General features: G+C 39.4%; 4 protein-coding genes across 4 annotated transcripts; 1 reads left to right on the top strand and 3 right to left on the bottom strand.

Moving 5' to 3' along the window:
- The first annotated feature begins 797 nt into the window (after positions 1-797).
- On the top strand, positions 798-3,443 carry mycbp (MYC binding protein). Its single transcript, XM_084080456.1, has 5 exons — positions 798-903; positions 1,615-1,687; positions 1,793-1,841; positions 3,110-3,239; positions 3,327-3,443. The coding sequence occupies exons 1-5, from the start codon at positions 889-891 to the stop codon at positions 3,369-3,371; spliced, it is 312 nt and encodes a 103-aa protein (XP_083936582.1). The 5' UTR covers positions 798-888; the 3' UTR covers positions 3,372-3,443.
- Positions 3,444-4,663: 1,220 nt separating this feature from the next.
- On the bottom strand, positions 4,664-7,095 carry LOC311061855 (gap junction alpha-9 protein-like; the record flags this gene model as incomplete). The annotated part of the gene is made up of 2 exons (XM_084080553.1): positions 7,042-7,095; positions 4,664-6,140 (listed from the first exon to the last, which is right to left on the bottom strand). Exon 2 carries the CDS (start codon positions 6,122-6,124, stop codon positions 4,664-4,666), a length of 1,461 nt encoding a protein of 486 aa, XP_083936679.1. The 5' UTR covers positions 6,125-6,140; positions 7,042-7,095.
- A 3,274-nt stretch (positions 7,096-10,369) lies between these two features.
- On the bottom strand, positions 10,370-16,625 carry LOC311061320 (uncharacterized protein). Its single transcript, XM_084079918.1, has 6 exons — positions 16,454-16,625; positions 15,269-15,372; positions 13,860-13,964; positions 13,255-13,429; positions 12,515-12,568; positions 10,370-11,127 (listed from the first exon to the last, which is right to left on the bottom strand). Exons 1-6 carry the CDS (start codon positions 16,516-16,518, stop codon positions 10,902-10,904), a joined length of 729 nt encoding a protein of 242 aa, XP_083936044.1. The 5' UTR covers positions 16,519-16,625; the 3' UTR covers positions 10,370-10,901.
- Positions 16,626-18,411: 1,786 nt separating this feature from the next.
- LOC311061763 (fatty acid-binding protein, liver-like) lies at positions 18,412-19,445 on the bottom strand (the record flags this gene model as incomplete). The annotated part of the gene is made up of 4 exons (XM_084080455.1): positions 19,324-19,445; positions 18,852-19,024; positions 18,610-18,699; positions 18,412-18,462 (listed from the first exon to the last, which is right to left on the bottom strand). Exons 1-4 carry the CDS (start codon positions 19,388-19,390, stop codon positions 18,412-18,414), a joined length of 381 nt encoding a protein of 126 aa, XP_083936581.1. The 5' UTR covers positions 19,391-19,445.
- Positions 19,446-19,644: the final 199 nt, after the last annotated feature.

Here is a 19,644-nt window from a genome sequence, read left to right as displayed (position 1 = left end):
ACGGAGGAGGTCGTTCCTCATGTTGTACAGATCAGTGACGTTCTAGCGCGTGATAATTTTGGCTCCGCCTCCCCTTTCCTTTAGAGTTTTAGCGTTATTATGGGACAAAAAATTGTCTAGTATCAAATGTGTAAAAACCAGTGGTGGAAAAAGTACTCACATGTTTTATTTAAGTAAAAGTACCAATACTGCAATGTAGAAATAATATGTTACGAGTAGAAGTCTGGAAATGTAGCCTACTTGAGTAAAAGTACAAAAATATTGGCAAAATATACTTAAAGTACCAAAAATGAAAGTACTCATTGTGTAGAATGTCCCATATCACAAGTTCAAAATGTATTAAAAATATTTTTGAAAATAGCCAATATGAAAGCTCACAACCACAATGCCTCACCGCGAGAGTGCAGATCGGCTATTTCAAACGGACGAAATGTGGTTATAATGTATGTTTTGTGATAACAACAATCTAAATCTGCAAAGTAACTTTCAAATAATTATAGTGGAGTAGAAGTATGATATTTTTCTCTGATGTAGTGGAGTAGAAGTAAAAGAAAAATTGGACATACTCAAGTAAAGTAAAACAAATACCTCAAAATTGTACTTAAGTAGTTACTTTCCACCACTGTAAACTATTTACTTATAATTCATTGACACGCACATACGGTGTGTTTTAATTGTATCAAATGAACAGAAACAATATTATTTCTCCTCTGTAACCTCTGTTTACATGTGTTGCTATAGCAACAACCCCACGCGAGGCGGTGCCGTGGGGGTTCTCAGCCTAAAGCCTTGCAGAGTCGCTCGATCGGTTCTTCTTTTGACGTCGGTAGTTTAACTACACTTCACTTTGCTGACTGTTGTTTAGCTCTTTTTTAAGTCACGTTTATTATGGCCCATTACAGAGTAAGTATTCCGAAACATGTCTTTTTCAGCTCATATTCGTATTTACACTTGTTTTAATTGTGCACCATGTTAAGCGACATCTGCCCTTCCTCTAGGGCAGTGGCTTTTCAACCTTTTTCATATCAAGGTCCATTTTTTATTCGGCATTTGAGCCACGTAACCACCATTTGATAAGATTAGGCTCTGCAGACCCAAAACTATTTTGTTATCGTTGCATACGATTTGGTCCACAATTCCATGATATTGATGTGGTAGGCCTACCATAGGAGAGATAACAGGCAAACGTTGATCAAAATAACAATCCCTCTAACATTCTCTAATTGTGTAGACTTCTTGCAAATTAAGTAATGCAGATGTTTAACAATATAACTGTTGAGAGGTAAAATCCACAAAAGCAGAACTGGATTTAAAGGGTCCATTTGGTTTCATTTTACACTCTCAAGAGTTAAAGATCTAGAAGGGTCCATTTGGTTACCAACTCTCCATCATTTAGCTGGGGACCACCTGGAACCCCCTCAAGGACCACTGGTGGTCCCCGGACCACTTTGTTGAGAACCACTGACTGCTCTCTAGGGTAATGTAAAGATAGCACAGTTACAGTATAAGGTTGTTTTACCATTTAGCCTACACTGTTTCTACAAACCATTTGCAGCACCTGTGTCTAAAAGCTGTCAGCAATAACGCCTATAATGAACCACATTTATGTTCCAGGCAGCAGATTCTAAACGTGAACAATTTAGAAGGTACCTGGAAAAATCCGGGGCCATTGACGGTCTCACTAATGGTATGTATATTTTTTTTTAAATCAAATGAGTTGATGACTAGACATGCATTAGGATGCAGGTCAATCTAACGGTATCATCATCAATTTTCTTTTATTTCTTTGCAGTATTAGTGACCCTTTATGAAGAGACAGACAAACCTAATAATGCTCTGGAGTATCCTTTTCTAAGTTGTGTTGCACACATTTTAATGACAAGTATCGAAAAAGATGTGGTCCACTAATATTTCATAATCTATGGCTTGAACGCCAGAAATTAGTTGTGGGCTTCTGTGGGTCCAACATTTTCTTAGCTTGGATCAGATCCAGTAGGCTACAGTATGGGTCAAGCTATGGGTTAGGAGGAGGACCCACATTTGGGTCACAGGAGATATCTGTTGGGTTGCAGAATTGTGTATAGCAACATTAGAATGGCAACATGAGCCAAGCAATGAAAGCAGAGAGTTTGCTAAATGTTCACTTTATGAGTAATTTGTTTTAAAACAGAATTTCCGATAACCATACTGTATTAACAACACTTCATAATGTATTAACAATTCACAAATGTTAATGGGATTTGTGTGCATGTTGTTTAGACAGATTCTATGTTCATTGTTACCAGGTATCCAAGTTTCACCGAGGCACTACTTTGTTCTCTCTGCACTCTATTTATGTTGCTATTTACAACAACAAGTGTTTATTGACTAGAGCTCATGTTTACTTTGCTTATTCTGATTTAGCACTTTTAAGTCACTCTGGATAAGAGCATCTGCTAAATGAATGCCTAAATTGCATGCTGTTAACTGGTATGTAGTAGAGGCATTTGTTTTGTACTTTTAAGAGCAGGATTTGGTGTGCATTTAAAACACAAAGGATACTTTTTCTGTCAAAACATGTTGCCTGTTTGTTTTGCATGTACTGAAGAAAAATAACCCAGTGATTTGACCTGTGGTTTTGACTCAACACGTTGGTATTTTTCAGTGCACTAATGCTTTCCGTTCTTTAGCTTTTAATGTAATGCTATTATATACATAAACTGGCTGTTGTCTGCAGTCCAACAATTAAGTGTCAATTAATTAACAAAATAACAATCATGGATCGATATTTGTGGGTCATTCCTGGAAAAGTGTGTACCCCTGGGCTGTTGAAAGCTGGCCTGGATCAAAGAGCAAATTACAAACTGTCTTTTTCCAAATCCTTGCTTTCCATAGTGTCAGAGTAGACAGACACTGATGAATGCGCTGCCTGCTATATCAGTCACTAGATGGCCCCCATTTTTCAACCACCTTACAATACCACAAATTATAAAAAATATTAACAAGGGTGGCCGGCCGCAATAAGAATTGAACCACTTAATTGGAAACTCAATGATCCATTGAGTTATATGACTGCAGATCAAATAAAGAAATAAATGTACAGCGAATGGGTTGACCTTCACTCACACAGTTTCATAAAGCTTCACCTTGGAGCGGCAGGTCCAGGGCCAGCTGATGCGGAGGCACTCCGCATAGAGCTGGCTGAGCTACAACAGAAGTGTGACATGCTGGTGGAGGAGAACAAAGAGCTAAGAAATAAGGTGACAGATTCATACAAATAAAAGTACAATGGCTCAACTTTAGTGTTGCAAAGACTTAACACTTATGATTGACTGTTTTTCCTCTAGCTTTTGCAGTATGAACCCATGCCTGAAGAGGGAGCTGAAGAATAGAGGACAGGAGGGGCTCAGTCGTACATTAAAAAACAAAACACATTTAGTAGAAGTATGTAAAAGTTTGATCCAATGATGTACAGTGATAATCACTGCAGATTTGGGATTTTTGTTCTGTTATGCCATCACTGCTTTCCAATAATAAAATAATGGCCTTGCAACATGTAATCATGGGTCGTTTTATGAGCAAAAATGACAACAGTTCATTGTATTCATTAAATAACTTACAAGATTGATATCAATGGTGTGGATTGATGTCAAGTAAAAAAAGCACATTTTCATATAAAGGCAACACATCACAAATTAACAAACAGATCAACCTGATAGGGAAACTAAGATCTGATCAGAATCAGAACACGATGAACTGACATTTTCAGTCCAGTTTCAATTCAATTTCCGAATTTAAGAATATAACCATCAGCAACGCCAAAGATTTTGATACTTTGCCCATAGATTTGAATGACAGTTTTCTGGACTGTTGTGTTTTATAGTACACTGTTTTTGTTTTGTTGAATTACTTGAGGGAAATTGTACAGACTTGCATAAAACGGGTAAACAATTAAGAAGCCGTATATAGACTGTGTTAAAAACAGTGGTTTACAACTCCATTTGAAAGTGATGTTGTTTTTCAGTTTGACCTTCTATTCAGAAGGTCAAACTGGGCTTCTGTGTTAATGCAATAATTACCTGATAGAATTGAAATAATTCAACAGTAGTCAGGGATCACAGGAAGAGAGTTAAAAACTGTTGCCATAGGAAACTATAGTGATGGTGAAACATGTGCCTTTCAGCGGGGGCTGGATTCAAAGAATAGTATTGATGTGTAGACTAGAGCATCAAGTTATGTAACAGCCAATTGCCGCCTAGAGCTGATTTGCAGTTACATGGATTTTATGGTTTAGACATCCATTACTTAACTGACTAGGTGCACACAGAGGTCAGCTTGATCGCCGTAATAAAATCTATACATCTCTGTAACAAACTTTGAAACCAGATACAGCAGGCCTAGACCTAAGAAAATCATAATGTGGTTTAAGCATGAGCAACGTAGATTAACATACATTTAATAATAAAATCTGCTTAATAACTGGATGTGAGAAGTACAGCATAGTGTGTGTAATACATTCAAACATCCAATGTCAACACATCTATTGTCCAAATAAAACATAATAGCCTACTGGTGTCATGTGGAATGTACTGTGTGGTACAGCAAAATACTATTGTATATACAGTAGTGTCCAAACAGACATTTCAGAGTTTCTGGTGTCATGATAGCACGAGTCATTTAATGTTTAGATCTGCAGGTCGTTTCGCCTGCTGCTGGCGCAGCTTGCTAGCGATATTCTGCTTTTGGGAGAGGAGCCTATGGGACTGTTACTCTCACAACTGTGTCGAGACACAGTGCTCAGCTCTCCCGCCGAGTCTGGGCTCTGTGGTCTGCTAAGTCTTTTGAGGTCCAATTTAGAGAGCGTCCTCGTTCGGGGAGCCACATAGATGCTTCGAGGCTTCATGTTTATATTCCCAGTGTAGGAGTCCCCACTGTCTGAGCTGTTGCTCTCTATCACTGTTGAGTATTGCCATGATGGACTGACTCTCCGTGACTTACTTGTGATGCCTGTCCGATTAGGGCCTGGGGAGGCGCCCAGTGCAGGGAGCGTGGGATAATCCGCGCCGCCACACTCCAGGTCACTGTGATGGGGGAGAGACTGCGTGAGGTCCTCTGGCTTTTCCTGCTTGTCCACAGGAGGTGGAGACCGTGTCTCACTGCTGGTGTTATTGGAGTTGCTGTTGTGCTCAGCAGAGCTCAGAACGACCTCCTTGCTGTCCTTGTGGTCGTCTGAGCTCGGCTTGACACCAGGGTCCCCCTGAATCGGAACAAAGGCAGAGGAAGCGTTTAGTAGAGGGAAAGTAGGGCCATTGCCCTGCTTTTCCAGCAGCAAAGAGTATCCACTTGGCGCTGTGGGAGTAGTAGCCTTGCGGCTCGCAGAGGGACCCGTGGAATCAAGGTCTTCCTTGAGGTTGCCCTTTTTGACCTTCTTGAACTTCTTGTAGCTCAAGTGCGCAATCTCAAGCAGGCTGAGGAAGAGAGAGATGCAGGCAATCACCTGCATAAACATCATGAAGACTGTTTTCTCTGTGGGCCTGGAGACATAACAATCTACGACATTGGGGCACGGTTCCCTTTCACACTTATAAAGAGGGTCCAGTTGTAGTCCATAGAGGATAAACTGGCCCATCATGAAGGCTAACTCCACCAATGAGCGAGTCGCAATGTGAGCCACGTAGGTTCGCAATAGAGACCCCCTCAGTGGTGCCTTGTTGAGCTTGCCCTGATCCATCTGTCTCAACTCACGCTCAATCCGTCTCCGTTTCTCCACCAGCTCCACATCCACTGATTCCAGTTCCCGGCGCAGGGCCACTTTCTTACAATGGCGCTCCTTCTCAAGGGCCCGGAGCTGGTAGATGGCATGACCCATGTACACCAGTGAGGGAGATGACACAAAGATGACCTGTAGCACCCAGTAGCGGATGAGGGAGATAGGGAAGGCTTGGTCGTAGCACACATTGCGGCAACCAGGCTGCTCTGTGTTGCAGACGAAGTCAGACTGCTCGTCGTTCCAAACGTCCTCTGCTGCGACTCCCAGCACCAACATCCGGAAGATGAAAAGGACGGTGAGCCAGATCTTGCCAACTATGGTGGAGTGGATGTGCACCTCCTCCAAGATCCCACCCAGGAAGTTCCAGTCTCCCATTTTCAAGCGGGCATTGCTGTAGAACAAATACAATATATAGATTTATAGAAAAATGCTAATTATATAATTGTATAATTGGACTGTAGTGGCATCAGGACAAAGCCTTTATAACACAGAACTGAACATTGGATCAGAAAACCAACATTTTTCTTTTTTTAAATAATGATATTTACTGAGAACAGAGTATATTGAGTCTGGTTACATCACAAAACAATTGAAACTGAGATATGTAAATATGTCAAATAATAGAATCAGTGATGCCTTTCGAAGACGTAACGGGGGGGGGAAAAGGAGAGGGGACTAAACCATTATGCCAGGCAGAAGATTTTTTTAATGCTTCTGTATTTTATTGACCTGGACAAAGCAATAAAAGAAAACAAAAGATTATACCATTATCTAATATCAGCATCTCATCGCAATGTCATCTGATAATCAATTAATATTGGCAATCATTAGATGTGATCTGTAATCATTACAAAATAGTCTAATGGACATAATGGTAGCCCATGATGTAATAATTCTTGGCTTGTTTAGAATTGTTACTAGAGGACAGGAAAAGGACAACGTGTATATACTGTAACTGACAGCTTTGGCCTAATTGCAGCACCTACTCCAAAAACTGACTTAAAAATGAAAATGAAAATTAAACTTACCTTTCATTTTGGATATAAATGGTAAAGGTCAAGGCATATTGCAAACAAATCTGCCACTGAATACAATCGTATGTGCATTGTTAATGCTCTAATTATCCTCTTAAAACACTAAAAACAGAAACAATTCTAATGTTCTCTGTGATTCCAGGCTCCACTGCTGGTGCAAACTAGAAAAATGATCCCTGTTGGCTGTAGTTGTTCACAACTTATAGGCTGCACAGAGAAATCAATGCTGTGTTCTGTTGCCAATTGCCATGTATGTACCTTCCAGCAGCAGGCCTACGGACGCTCGGTCGCCGGAGGTGGCCCTTTCGAGTCATTGGCGCAAAATGTGCCGCCAAATATTCCATGCCCTCTGTGGTGTGGTGGGAAGGTAGCTACTGGTGGGGTTCCTGCAGTTGGATAGATATTATCCATTCAATGAAATGTTTCTGAAATGGTACATCATGCCATGGTGACTCATTACTAATATTTGACAGAATGCCACATTAGCATATTCATGGCACTTCCCCACTGCTCTTAATAGTTAGGATATGTTAAATGCAGAGGCCAATTTTCAAATTATGTGCAAATGTACAAAATAATAAATCCCCCCCCCCCCCCCCAGAAACATTTAACATTAAACATTTTTATTAACATGTCATGTTATTATATATATATATATATATATATATATATATATATATATATATATATATATATATATATATATATATATATATATATATATACATATGTGTGTGTGTGTGTGTGTGTGTGTGTGTGTGTGCGTGCGTGTGTATACATATATATGAATTGTCTACAACAGTGGTTCTCAAAGTCCAGGGGTCCTTGGTGTGGTTCAGGGTTGTCCCCAGCAAAAATAGTATCACAATCATTTTAACCACTTTATCCATTTATACGTTGGATACTCCAAAATAGCAGATCTACAAGCTTGTACATCTGCTATTTTTGTACATTTTTGAAAAATATTGAAAATGTTTGGAAAACATTGAATAACTTTTATTTTTTATCCATAAATCTTCTCTTATATGGGTCCCTGGCACAAAACCGTTTCAGATGGGGTGTCCGCGGCAAAATGCATAGCAATTTACACATTTACATTACCTCTGTTATATAACAACATGTTTATTTCTCAACAAGTACCAATGATGACACAAGTATTTGTCTCTGCTTGTGCCTGAAGTGCAGTCAGACAGCAGGGGGCAGCTTCATTGTTTATCTTTGGTGTGATTGTATTTCATCTCATACCTGTTACATGTTCCTGTATTTTAAAAAGCTTGTGGCAAATTTTGTCACCCAGGGTCATGACACCAGACAGGGTTGAAATAGCCACAATTCAATGTGTGAACCGCACAATTCTAAAAGGACATCAGGATTAATAGCATTCCTGACACCGTTAGCAAATACAGTACAATTTAAAAGTTAAGACAATGGGCTAGAAATACAGTGCAGGAAAACAATAAGAACATAACAAGTATTATTTCTTACCTTGTGGTAATGTCAGGTTGCAAAGCCAATGCTAAGGTTATATACTTTTAGTACGATCTTGACTTTCCCTTCTTAACTGAAATAACACGACCCGTCACTGTCATACCATGTTTCCATAGAGTAATTTCTGTCTTTGATGCAGCTGTCATATAACCACAACAAAGGCTGGGAGACCACCCACCACTTATGTCCATCATGTACATTCAGCCACTATATTCCTGCATATTCCTGCATAACACCAGTCAATGATTATGTCAATCGCTAGCAGTCAATCTGTTTCCCACGTATTTGAAAACTTACTTCTGTCCACCACTTACCATAATGTAGCTGGAGTGCTTGTGTTATACACGTAACACATCCAATCCCCAATGGACATTAAAAAAATAAATGAATATAATAATATAATATATATATATATATATATATATATATATATATATATATATATATATATATATGTATTTGTAATTTGATTTAACAATTGATACAATTTGGTTACCAATTTCATCCAAAGCACTGTGTGCAGTATTATGAATGCATACAACTTTAGCATGGGTGTCCCTAGAAGGAATCAAACCTGGCAGGTGAAAGTGGAAATGGTACCCGTTGAGCCACACAGAACCACAAATTGCTCCCTTTCGAGTCAGTGAGGTAGCTGTGGCCTGAGTTTTCCATTGTGTTGGTTCTTTCTCAATCACACATGACTTGATACTCTCTTAACCACTTAAACCCTATATACTTTGTTGACCAAGGTCCCCCCAAGGTGGGCTATCTTTGACCCCCCCCCCCTTCAACACCAAACCTCTTCACCTAAAATAGCTGATCTACAAGCTCACGTCATATTTTTGCAGAATATTCAGCTATAATGACATGCTCAGAATAGGGATGCGAGGGTTCAAGTGTTTAAGGGAATTTGAGGCCTTCAGTGTGTTCTAAGCAGGCTAATGCAACTCACAATGAACTACCACATTGCCATTCCAGTTTTTTGATCATTGCATGGTTTTCAATACCAGGGTCGATAGGGCATGTCCGATTGTGTACATGGTTGATTTACTGTGAATCTAATCAAGTCATTCCTCCCAGCTACTCTGCTTTGTATTCCATTAACAGGAAATCAATTGCATGGCTTGCTTGGAACACACTCTTTAGGTTGGTTTTCTGAAGGCATGCACACTGCTTCTCCCCAACCAGCTACCCTTCAGCAAGGTACTAAATCCCCACCTGCTCCATTGGCATTGCTCAATGGCCGACAGTATGCATGTGTCATTACATTTTAGAATAGAAAAGTAGTCTGCACACTCCTATATATAGATAAGTGCTCCCTCTTAATGGAAGCATGATCCAGAAAGCAAACTACTTTTCTATTATTTAACATTTTTATCATTTGGATGTGCACGCTTTCCCATTTCCATTACATTTTAGGCATTACACTGACACTGCCCTTTCAGAACAATATATACAACTGATGGAAAACTAAATCCCATTGTAAAACACAAATGAGAGCATGACCACACCTACACAAATGCAATGAACATTTCTCTAGATTTTTTCTAAATATGCATTAAGATTCTATAGAATAGTCTACCTTAGGCACAGGGGAGGGTGATCACTGGCACACTAGTGTGAGTTCTCTTCATTAAAAAATAAATATTCCAAAAAGTTTTTTAGTTAGTTAAATTAAAAACACATCTGCAGTGTATACAAATAACATCCTGCACATAGTTCTTCATTAATTCAAACTCTGAACTCTGACTGGAGTCTGGTAGATGGGTGGGTTATTGCTCTGTCTAATGATATTTACAATATCCTAAAAAAATGTAAGTTATGTATATGGACAATCGACAATCTGTTGGACATATTGAATTTTTATGTGGTGTCATAATTAAACTTAGTGTTGATATCACACACACACACTGACTATCAAGAAAATAAAAACATGGCACTTCATGTCAAAAAGATTGCCGAATCCTGATATAGACAAACAGCATACAAATATGAATAGCGTTCCTCCTTGCATCATAAACCTAGGATAATGCCGACACATCCGTAATGAATTAAGAATTTATATTGCAAATCAAAAACTGTTGATGCCACAAATGTGTTCCTGTACAAGAAATGCATTTATTGCTTTTAAAACAATGGCATTTTATAAAAAAAATAACAAAAAATAAAACTGATGGTTAAGAGAGTAAAACATGCAAAAAGTAGACATTTAGGAAACCCACTGATACAATCATTCAAGTAAACATGACAGAGAAAGCTTTCCCTTTTCAGAATATCTGATGCTTATACGGTAGTAAGAATTCCTATTCGCTAAACCACCATACATGGAAGCTACTGAAATATTTCTGATATCCATTTCACCAAATCTTTATCCAAAAGTTCTTTCCTAAAATCAAGGTCAGGACCAGCATATTTAACATGGCTGAACAAACCGTAAATATTCACATGCGGTATCAGTGGAGTGTCACATTTCCCCTTACTCCAAAAAAAAAAAGAAAAGAAAAAAGCAAAATTCTCAATCTCAAACCATTTTTTTTTTTTGCCAAATGACCAGTCCTTTAACAAATCATATCCCAGCCCCTTTCCCTGACTGATCCACAGAAGGATTCTGCATTGGTTTCCTTTGCTTCCTAGTGTCCTCCTGACTTGCGTCCTGTCCAAGATCGGGACCGAGACCGTGAATGAGATCTTGATCTTGACAAGGATCTAGACCTGGAACGGGAGGGCGTTCTACGCATTTCCTGCTGGGGCCTGTGAGCTGCTGGAGCCGGGTGGACATTGTCTCGTGGTGGACTCTGGGACCTGGAGCGGGATCGAGACCTTCCTCTGTATTCCCTTTGAAGCCTCGGTCTTTGACTGAAAATGGCGTGACAGAAAGAGTTTGTTAGGATTTTATACTATTAATACATACAATACAATGAATATAGATGATAGCTTCGGTACTTTTTTTAATGATATTCTTATCAGTTTCTTTTGATTATTTGGCAAGAAAAAGACTAAATAATTAACTTTTGCGTGCTAAACAATTCCGCAGCTCTGCAGATATATTATGAATATGACGATGTGTTTTGCTGTCGACTGCAATAAAATGTAACCACACAGTGTAGTTCTCTTTGCCATGATGACGAGAGAGACCCTGTGTGCAGCTCACGCTATTCTGTGCCTGAACCAGTTTGCGGGTGTAGGATACACAGACAGGCACAGAGAGAAAGACATATCGATTATGTTTGCAAAGTTTCCAGAAAGATACCATATTTGACACAAGGAAATTTCTCTCCTCAATATCTCCAGTACCAACAGCAGGTTAGAACTGGGTTCCGTAGGGCATCACTAGGCATGAAATAAAGATTAGACAATAAATGGGGATGTTATGACCTAAAGTCGTACTGTGGTCATTATCATTTATTGATTTTGTGAACTTGCTCTATTCCCGTCTGCCTCGTTTCTGTCCGTCCCTGTCCTGCGTGTGAGTGAGTGGGCAATTAGAGGATTGCTTTCGGCTGGTGACTGGCTGTGTGTGTGCGCATTGTAATTGCAAGTGTGTGTCTGTCTCCCTGTTGTATTACCCTCCCCTGACTCTCCACGGGCTGTACATCGTCAAAGGTTCTGGCACCCCATGGCTAATGGATGGACAAATCAGATGTCCAGAAGCCACTGCCAGCAGCTGTTTTCACAGCGTGTTAGACCATGTCAGCTGTCTGTGTCCAACACTGTTTTTTTATGTGTTGAACTGGACACTAGTGTGGAGTCTGAAAAGTCTTGTCCATGTCTTAATCCAGTAGATGTTCAACGGTTCAGTTAGCCCAAAGTTTGGTTCCTCCTACCTTGTTTTTTGAAACGTGTGTAGAGTAGTTAATGCAACATTGTCTTGCAAAATCAAAAAACTGCAATTCACAAGTGCGTAACCGAGAACCGCTGTTTGAGTTGTTTTCTTATTTGGCTCTGGTGATGTCCCTTTATTGTACCATATTATTTTTTTTCTCAATAATTAGGTTCCCCTTTTACCTTCCTCCTCACCATACATGCTTGGGGATGTAACAGGGGATACAAAAAAGAAAAACAGTACTACATGCTATTCTGTGTCAAAGCATACAATCAAATAAATATGAACTTATAAAGATAAAACTTTTCTGTCAACGTCTAAACTTTATGGCACCCAAAAAACATGCCATGTATTCATGAATATAGAAAAATAGGTGCTGCTAAACAAATTACATCCAATGGAAATTATTAGCAAGCTCACTTTTCATCCTCTCGAGTCCTGCTTCTTTCTCTCCTTTGCATCCTTCCACGAGAGCTAGATTGAGGAAGACAGCAAAATGTTGCATGTTTCTTTGAGACACTGATGCAAACACAACAATACTATAACAGAAGTTGATTATCACCATCTCAGTGAGCATTTTACTGAGAGCTTTAGTTCTCAGTAAGTTTTGTCTTCTAGACCAGCGGTTCTCAAGCATTTTAGGACGCGATCCCCTTAAATAAACATATTTGAACTGGGGACCCCCACCCTGATAAGCACTTGGAATTGTTGGAGTTGAGGCATTCCATTTTGTTTGGCTCAGTTCCACAGATAAATATAGTGAAAATAGCAGATCTACAAGCTCCCAACACAACACGTTGTGAGCTTGTAGATCTGCTATTTTCACAATGTTTGCCTTTTTCTTTTGACAATTTCCCCAATGTTTAACCAGTTTTTATAGTATAGTTTGTTGATTACTTTTGATGCAGTAATGGTCTTTTCTTTACTTTCTTGTCACTCCTCATCTCTCTCCCCATTTCCTGTCAGTCTAATGTCATTAAAGTCCAAAAAACAAATCTTCATTTTTTGCCCTATTTTTTAAAAAGGTCTTAAAAGTCCTTAAATTGTCACTTCACTGTCATTTGAGGACCCCTACAGGTTGAGAACCACTGTTCTAGACAGGTGTTTCACATTAGCTCTGCATAAATTAACACGTGACAAGGCAGCAAGAGAAAACGCACTTTCTTGGACTGTCGGAGCGTCTAGGCCGGCGCTCATGGGAGCGGCTGCGTGAGCGGTTCCTCTCGTAGCTGCGGCTACGCGAACGTCTACGGCGACTGTCTCTGTCATAGTCATCGTACCGTGAGGAGCTGCGTGGAGATGGAGATCCGTCCTTTGTTTTCATTTGACCTGGTGCTGTTCAATAACATTGGGGATGAGGAAAGAGTTAACCAAAAGGGCAAAAACATACTGAACACTGGGGGGGCTGTGGACAGTGACATCATCAATGGGGAATATCTAAGCTAGAATCCGCAGACTTTCTAATCTATTCCTGGAAAGCTAGCATGCTATAATGGAAGCCATTGTTCTCGTGTTAATAAGAATAAAAACATTTTTGGAAAAAATCCCTAACGATGATGTCACTGGAAGGCGGGTCTCTGAAGTGTCCACCTATGAGGCATAGACCGAGGATTTCTTTTTTTTACCATTTTATCATGAGCATTACTGAGGACCAATTATATGAAGCCAAAGACCACCATTTCATGTTATGTTACACTCACAGTCACAGGGGATATGCAAGTGTGGAATACATATGGACTAAAAATAAATAAATGAAAACGCTTACTCTTTCGGTCACCCTGGGCAAACTGGATTTCAATCTGTCGACCAGATACCCATTTCCTGTCAAGGCTGTGAAGGGCATCCTCTGCATCTCGCACGTCCTCAAACTTGCAGTGTTGTTAAGGGTTTTGTGTCTCTTTTTTGGGGGATATAATCATGTAGGCCATACAAATCTAAAGAAATGCTTAAGAATTCTCTATTAGAACATATGAGTTCTGCTCTTGCGCAAAATGTAAAATGAACAAACAATACATGGGAGTAATGCAAGTAATTATCATAATTATATAAACAATGGTTATGTAAGGAGACTCATAAAACAATTTGTTTGCTCATTTTACATTCGGGAGAAAAGTCATTAAACATTTAATTTGCATTGAATATGCAACAAAAAAATTGAGGAAACAGAAATGCAAGGTTAGCCACATTTTTGAACAGGGACAGATTTTTCTATTTTTAGCAAACATTTAATAAATCTAATGGCGCACCAGTCTACAAACATAAAATATGTTGATTCAAAAAATGCATTCAAATTGAATTTTCAATTAAAATTATGTCAAAGACGATATACTGGAAACCGATTGTCGTCAACTGTGTGGATTTGTTTAAGGATACAAATTAATATCGTGTTTGTTACCTTAAACAACCTTGACCTTTGACTTTCATCTTCATCTTTACTTTCTTTAAAACGACTCCCATTGGGACTTGGAGTTTCCTGCTTGTTTATTCGTCTTTAACCTCTTTTCTTTTCCTCATTCTTTTGACGCCAAATCCAAGCCTTTTTCCTCTTCATGCTTTAAATGTTCTTTCTTTAAACTTCCCCCTCACACTGTTTCTTGTACTTTGACATCCTGAAGGTCTGTGTGGATTCTCTTTACAGCTATTATTCTACATGGCTCTGTTCTCTGTGTGCGCCCAGCTCCACAACAGGATGCTTTTACAGTTTCTAAAGCAACAACAGAGAAACTTTAAGTTAGATGCTGATACAAAAACATACATGACACATACTTTACTGTTAAATGATGTGATGGGTTAGAACACTGGTTCTCAAATGTTTTCATGTCAAGGACCACCAAATTGATTAGCATCAGACCCCCAGTTCAAAAGACTTTGTGTCAGGGACCACCATAATATTTTCCCAAGATTTATTCAAAAATGTTCACCCATTTTTCAAAAATAACAGATCTACAAGCTCACAATACATTTGCAACCTGTTATGAGCTTGTAGATAACCCATTTTTGAATTGCCAATTAGTATAAAAATGGTTTAACCGGAACCCTGGAATCCCCTCAAGGACCCCTGGGCCTGGGGGTCCCTGGATCCACTTTGAGAACCACTGGGTTAGAAGACAAACGTATAGCACAGATCAAGCAACATTTCAAGTATTTTTCTTTTTTTTAAAGGGAAAGGATATTGAATGTATGCAAATCCTCTTGGTTGTCGTGTATAGAAGTCAAGCGGGATGTAGACATCTACTATCGGCCCATAGCGGCCAAACTCACGGCGCAAATCCTCAGGCCTGAACACCGTAAATAACAAGTTTGATTCCGATTACCCACAGGGACTAAAGCCTTTTGTTCAAATGCTTTAGTTTAGTGCAATGGTTCTCACCTCGGGCCCCGTGGCCCCTAAAAGAAGCCTACCAATGGTTATCAAGGCAAGGAGACGGTGGATGTAAAATTAGACTCAAGACCAGTGTTGCCATTGGGCTCGTTTTTCTTTTAACTTGTATGTAAATATTGGTAGTTGTGGATTGCGTTTTTTGCACTAGTTTCTTATTTTGCGCTGGCTTCCTAAATGTTCTTTAGAACTGTGGTTTTAAAACATTCTCTTGTCAAGGACCCCCAAATTAATCGGAGCCCCCCCCATCTTTAAGTATTTTGAGACCCCTGTACCAGAAAAGAGCAGATCTACAAGCTCACAACGGCGTTCGCTTGTAGATCGGCTATTTTCAAAAAAGCCGTAGCCTTATAGTCGCTTATTTTGGGCTTGTTTTCATGGACCTGGTTGCTTATTTCTCTAGTAGCACCTGGCAACACTGCTCAAGACTGGGGGCCCCAGTGGAGAACCACTGCACTACTACTACAGAGCTTGAAAAATTAAATAAATAAATAATAATAAAATAAAACACTGCTGAAAAACTAGGGTAGCTCAACTCAATGTGTGAAAAAAATAAACAACAACAAACAAAAGTAACTGTTCATTCATGTGCAAACACACGCAGTTGCAATGCGAAAATAACCCTCCAAGTCTACCGTTAGCTGTGTGCAGCACGCGTGGAATGCTAGTCAACGAGCTACTGCTCCGTTGTCTGTTCATTTAAACATTTTAAAACTCACACCTTCGACCTTTTCTGACCGAATAGCGACCACTGTGTAAAACATGCATGTTGGTTTACAACAACAACACGTTTGTCTCCTTTCCTTTGCACTGCTCAGCAACGTTAGCTTGATGTAAGCTAACGTTGCTAACGCACCATACGAGCGTTAGCAACGTTAGCTTACCTCAAGCTAACCTACAAGTTACACACACACACACTACTACTTTTCTCCTGACTTTAGCTAATGTTAGCTTAACGTTTAGCTTAAATGTTGACTCACCTGGAATCGTCAGCGATGTTTCTGACGAAGAGGGACGTGTTTGGAGGCCTCATGTATCTGGCCATGTTTGTAAATATGTTATTAGCCTGTGCCTGGGGGGAACTAGTTACTGCTGGACTAGTTTAACAGCTGATGATAACTTTGCTAACAGAACAGAAGAAAAGAGGGGGGAGGGAACTACTAGTGAGAAAGACAAGGGCATGCGCAGCAATAAGCAAGTGGAACAGAAAATAGTGAGGGCGGGGGGGAAAAGGAACATCACTGCTCTCTACCGGCAGCAACAGTCTATAACAGTGGTTTTCAACCTGTGGGTCGGGGTCCCCACATTACTTTTTTTTTTGGGGGGGGGGGGGGGGTCCCCACATGACAGTGAAGTGACAATTAAAGGACTTTAGACCTTTTTAATACCTAAAAAAAAAGAACTTTACTGCATTAAAAGTAATCAACAAGCTATACAATAAAAACTGTCAAATAATATAAGAAAGAGGCAAACATTTTGAAAATAGCTGATCTGCAAGCTCACAACGCCTTGCAACGTGAGGCGTTGTGAGCTTGTAGATCTGATATTTTCACAATGTTAATCTGTAGAACCGAGTCAAACTAAATGAATGTAATGCCTCTACTCCTACAATTCCAAGTGCTTGTCAGGGTGGGGGGTCCCTAGTTCAAATATGATTATTTTGGGGGGCAGCGGCCTGAAAAGGTTGAGAACCATTGGTCTAGAACAGAACAGTTGTGGTGTGGGGCAGTAGGATAAGATATGTCCAAAGTCCCCCCAGGGATCCTTGAGGAGGGGTCCAGGGGATCCAAGCAAAATATGTTAATATAGCATCAAAATCAGTTGAACCACTTTAACCTTATATCATACTTATAAATAGTTAGAAGAATCTTGAAAATGAGTGCTAAATAAAAGGAAATAACAACTGTTTGCTTACGGAGGCCCCTGTTAAAAAATGATAATAATCTGCTGCCTAATACTTATCATTGTGGGGGTCCTTGACGTGAAAATGTTTGAGAACCACTGGTCTATAATAGTGGTCACCACCAATTCACCTTGCTCCCTTGCTGTCTCCAGGGATTAGAGGACTCTATGCATTGCAATCATGGTAGGATAAGTAAAGTAAGTAGCCTTGGGAACAAGCCCTGTGGCCCATAGGTCGATTGATGTACAGGTACATTAAACTACAGCCAATCAAACCTTGATTCTGAATGCCAAGCAGGCACTGGGCACGTGTTTTATAGTCCTTGGTGTGACTCGGCCGGGTAAGGAACCCCGACCATACAGTAACAGGGTGTACACTCTAACCTCAAGACCACTGAGCAGGTCATGGTAGGATAGAAAACCTAAATTAGTTTCATGATACATTGTATGACAACTTTATGGGTGTCTGTAGTAATTTGTTCCCATTTGGCAATTTAGTTGCTCAAATCAGGTTAAAAGTTATTTGCCTGCTCAAGCCAATTTAGAAGCTTTGCACTTTTGTGTGTTTCACAACGTCACTGGATATTTTATTTTTCATATTTGTTTAAACATTATGGATTATTACAAGGCCAACATATTTTATAGATACACTTTGGAGAAAGAGTTTCCATTCATAATATTAACAAATCCCAAATGTACTTTTTAAATTAAGCCTACCCTACCCAATACTATTTGCTATTTTTTTATTTATTCGTTTTTTTTTTATTCCAGCTCATGCAAGCATCTTTGATGTAATCATTTTGTGAGGGTTTTTGTTAGGCCATATTACATTTATATTTCACAACGTTTTTGTTAGGTATTAAATTTAACAAATTGAAGAGATCTGCATTTATGAAAGCAAACAAAAACATGATGTCATAAAAATCTTAAGAGAACAATGGGCAGTGTGATTTTACTTTACTTTATTTCAGTATTGTTCTGGCAAAACATCAATCCTAGCAAAAGACATGTCTTGGGAGGAACTTCGGAGGATGCTTCAGATCCGTTTGCTTCTCCTGACGAGTGTTACAGAACCAGCTGTGAGAGTCTGTGAAGGTACAGAGTACAGACACATTATCACCATCAGCCCTGCTAGTTCAACATTTATGTAAATGTTGTTGTTTTTTTGTTCTTACTAATAAAACAAAATCACACCACCACCATCATGATTGAATCAATGCTGTAAATCTCTGACCTCAACCATATCCTCTCCTTGGATCTCTCGGACTGCGGTGAACTCCTGTGCTTCAGTTATGAGCTTCCCATTCTCTGCTCTCATGGTGCACTAGTTGTGGCCAGAGTCCACACCACAAATATAACGACAGTGGTGACAAATATAGTTATAGTGCTTTCTGTGGACAGCCCTTAATTCACATATTGACATGATGCATGATAATATGCATACAGGGCCAATTATAGTATTTATGAATGACTCACCTTGACCTTTCTCCCATCAAAAGAAGTAACCTCTGTCTCCTTGCCAAGTGTGAATGAATTATCTCTGGTGTGGAGAGGTGTTGTCACTTTGATAGTGAATTCGTCACCATTCTGCTTTATCACCGTCACAGGTTTGATGTCCCTGCTCATCTTGATTACCATTTCAGGCACATCTTCATGGGATATAAATCATTACAATACATACATTATGTATAGACTGGTAAGTCAGAATATGCTGAACAAGAGATCCAATCTAAAGTGCTATATCCATTTTGGATGTATGTATAATGTATGTATTTTGAAGGTCTGGATTTAAAATCTCTAAAACACTGATTTTTCAGGCACTTGTTTTTCAAAATAGAGAAGCTGGGCTGCCTGCATACCAATTTATTTTTTTAATTTACAAAGTACGTTTTGAAATGGTGGATATCTCAATTTGTAGCAAAACCAATAACATATTTCACATTCTTACCCATTGCTTTGAGGAACTCCTCAAGGTTGTCATCAGAATCTAACTTCCATGTGCCACTGAAGTCCATCTCTGCTGGTGGCTGAAGAGCTGTCTGCCTGAGGATGCTGGTTGTCTCCTTGTTATAATCCCACCCCACACACGTGGTTGGCATGTTGGGGATTTCTAATTCCCTGTTATTTAAGATGACATTTCCAATTAGATCTATATTAGAGGTAGTCGAAAGCACCATGCTTGTCATCAGAAAAGGGTATATTACAGTATAGTTTATTGCATGTACATTTATGGTGGACATTCACACATTTCTTGTTGTGATTCTTTTAC

The sequence above is a fragment of the Gymnoscopelus microlampas genome (assembly GCF_963454915.1).
Source record: "Gymnoscopelus microlampas genome assembly, chromosome: 15".
In the NCBI taxonomy this organism is placed as follows: domain Eukaryota; kingdom Metazoa; phylum Chordata; class Actinopteri; order Myctophiformes; family Myctophidae; genus Gymnoscopelus; species Gymnoscopelus microlampas.
This window is presented reverse-complemented; position numbering and strand designations above follow the sequence as displayed.

Coding starts and splice junctions, on each gene's coding strand:
- LOC311061320 (XM_084079918.1), bottom strand. CDS start 16,518: ATGGCCAGATACATGAGGCCTCCAAACACGTCCCTCTTCGTCAGAAAC. Junction 13,965..15,268: donor AAGAGGATTTGCATACATTC/AATATCCTTTCC, acceptor AACAACACTGCA/AGTTTGAGGACGTGCGAGAT. Junction 12,569..13,254: donor CGCTCCGACAGTCCAAGAAA/GTGCGTTTTCTC, acceptor TCCTCAATCTAG/CTCTCGTGGAAGGATGCAAA.
- mycbp (XM_084080456.1), top strand. Junction 1,842..3,109: donor AAACCTAATAATGCTCTGGA/GTATCCTTTTCT, acceptor TCACTCACACAG/TTTCATAAAGCTTCACCTTG. Junction 3,240..3,326: donor ACAAAGAGCTAAGAAATAAG/GTGACAGATTCA, acceptor TTTTTCCTCTAG/CTTTTGCAGTATGAACCCAT.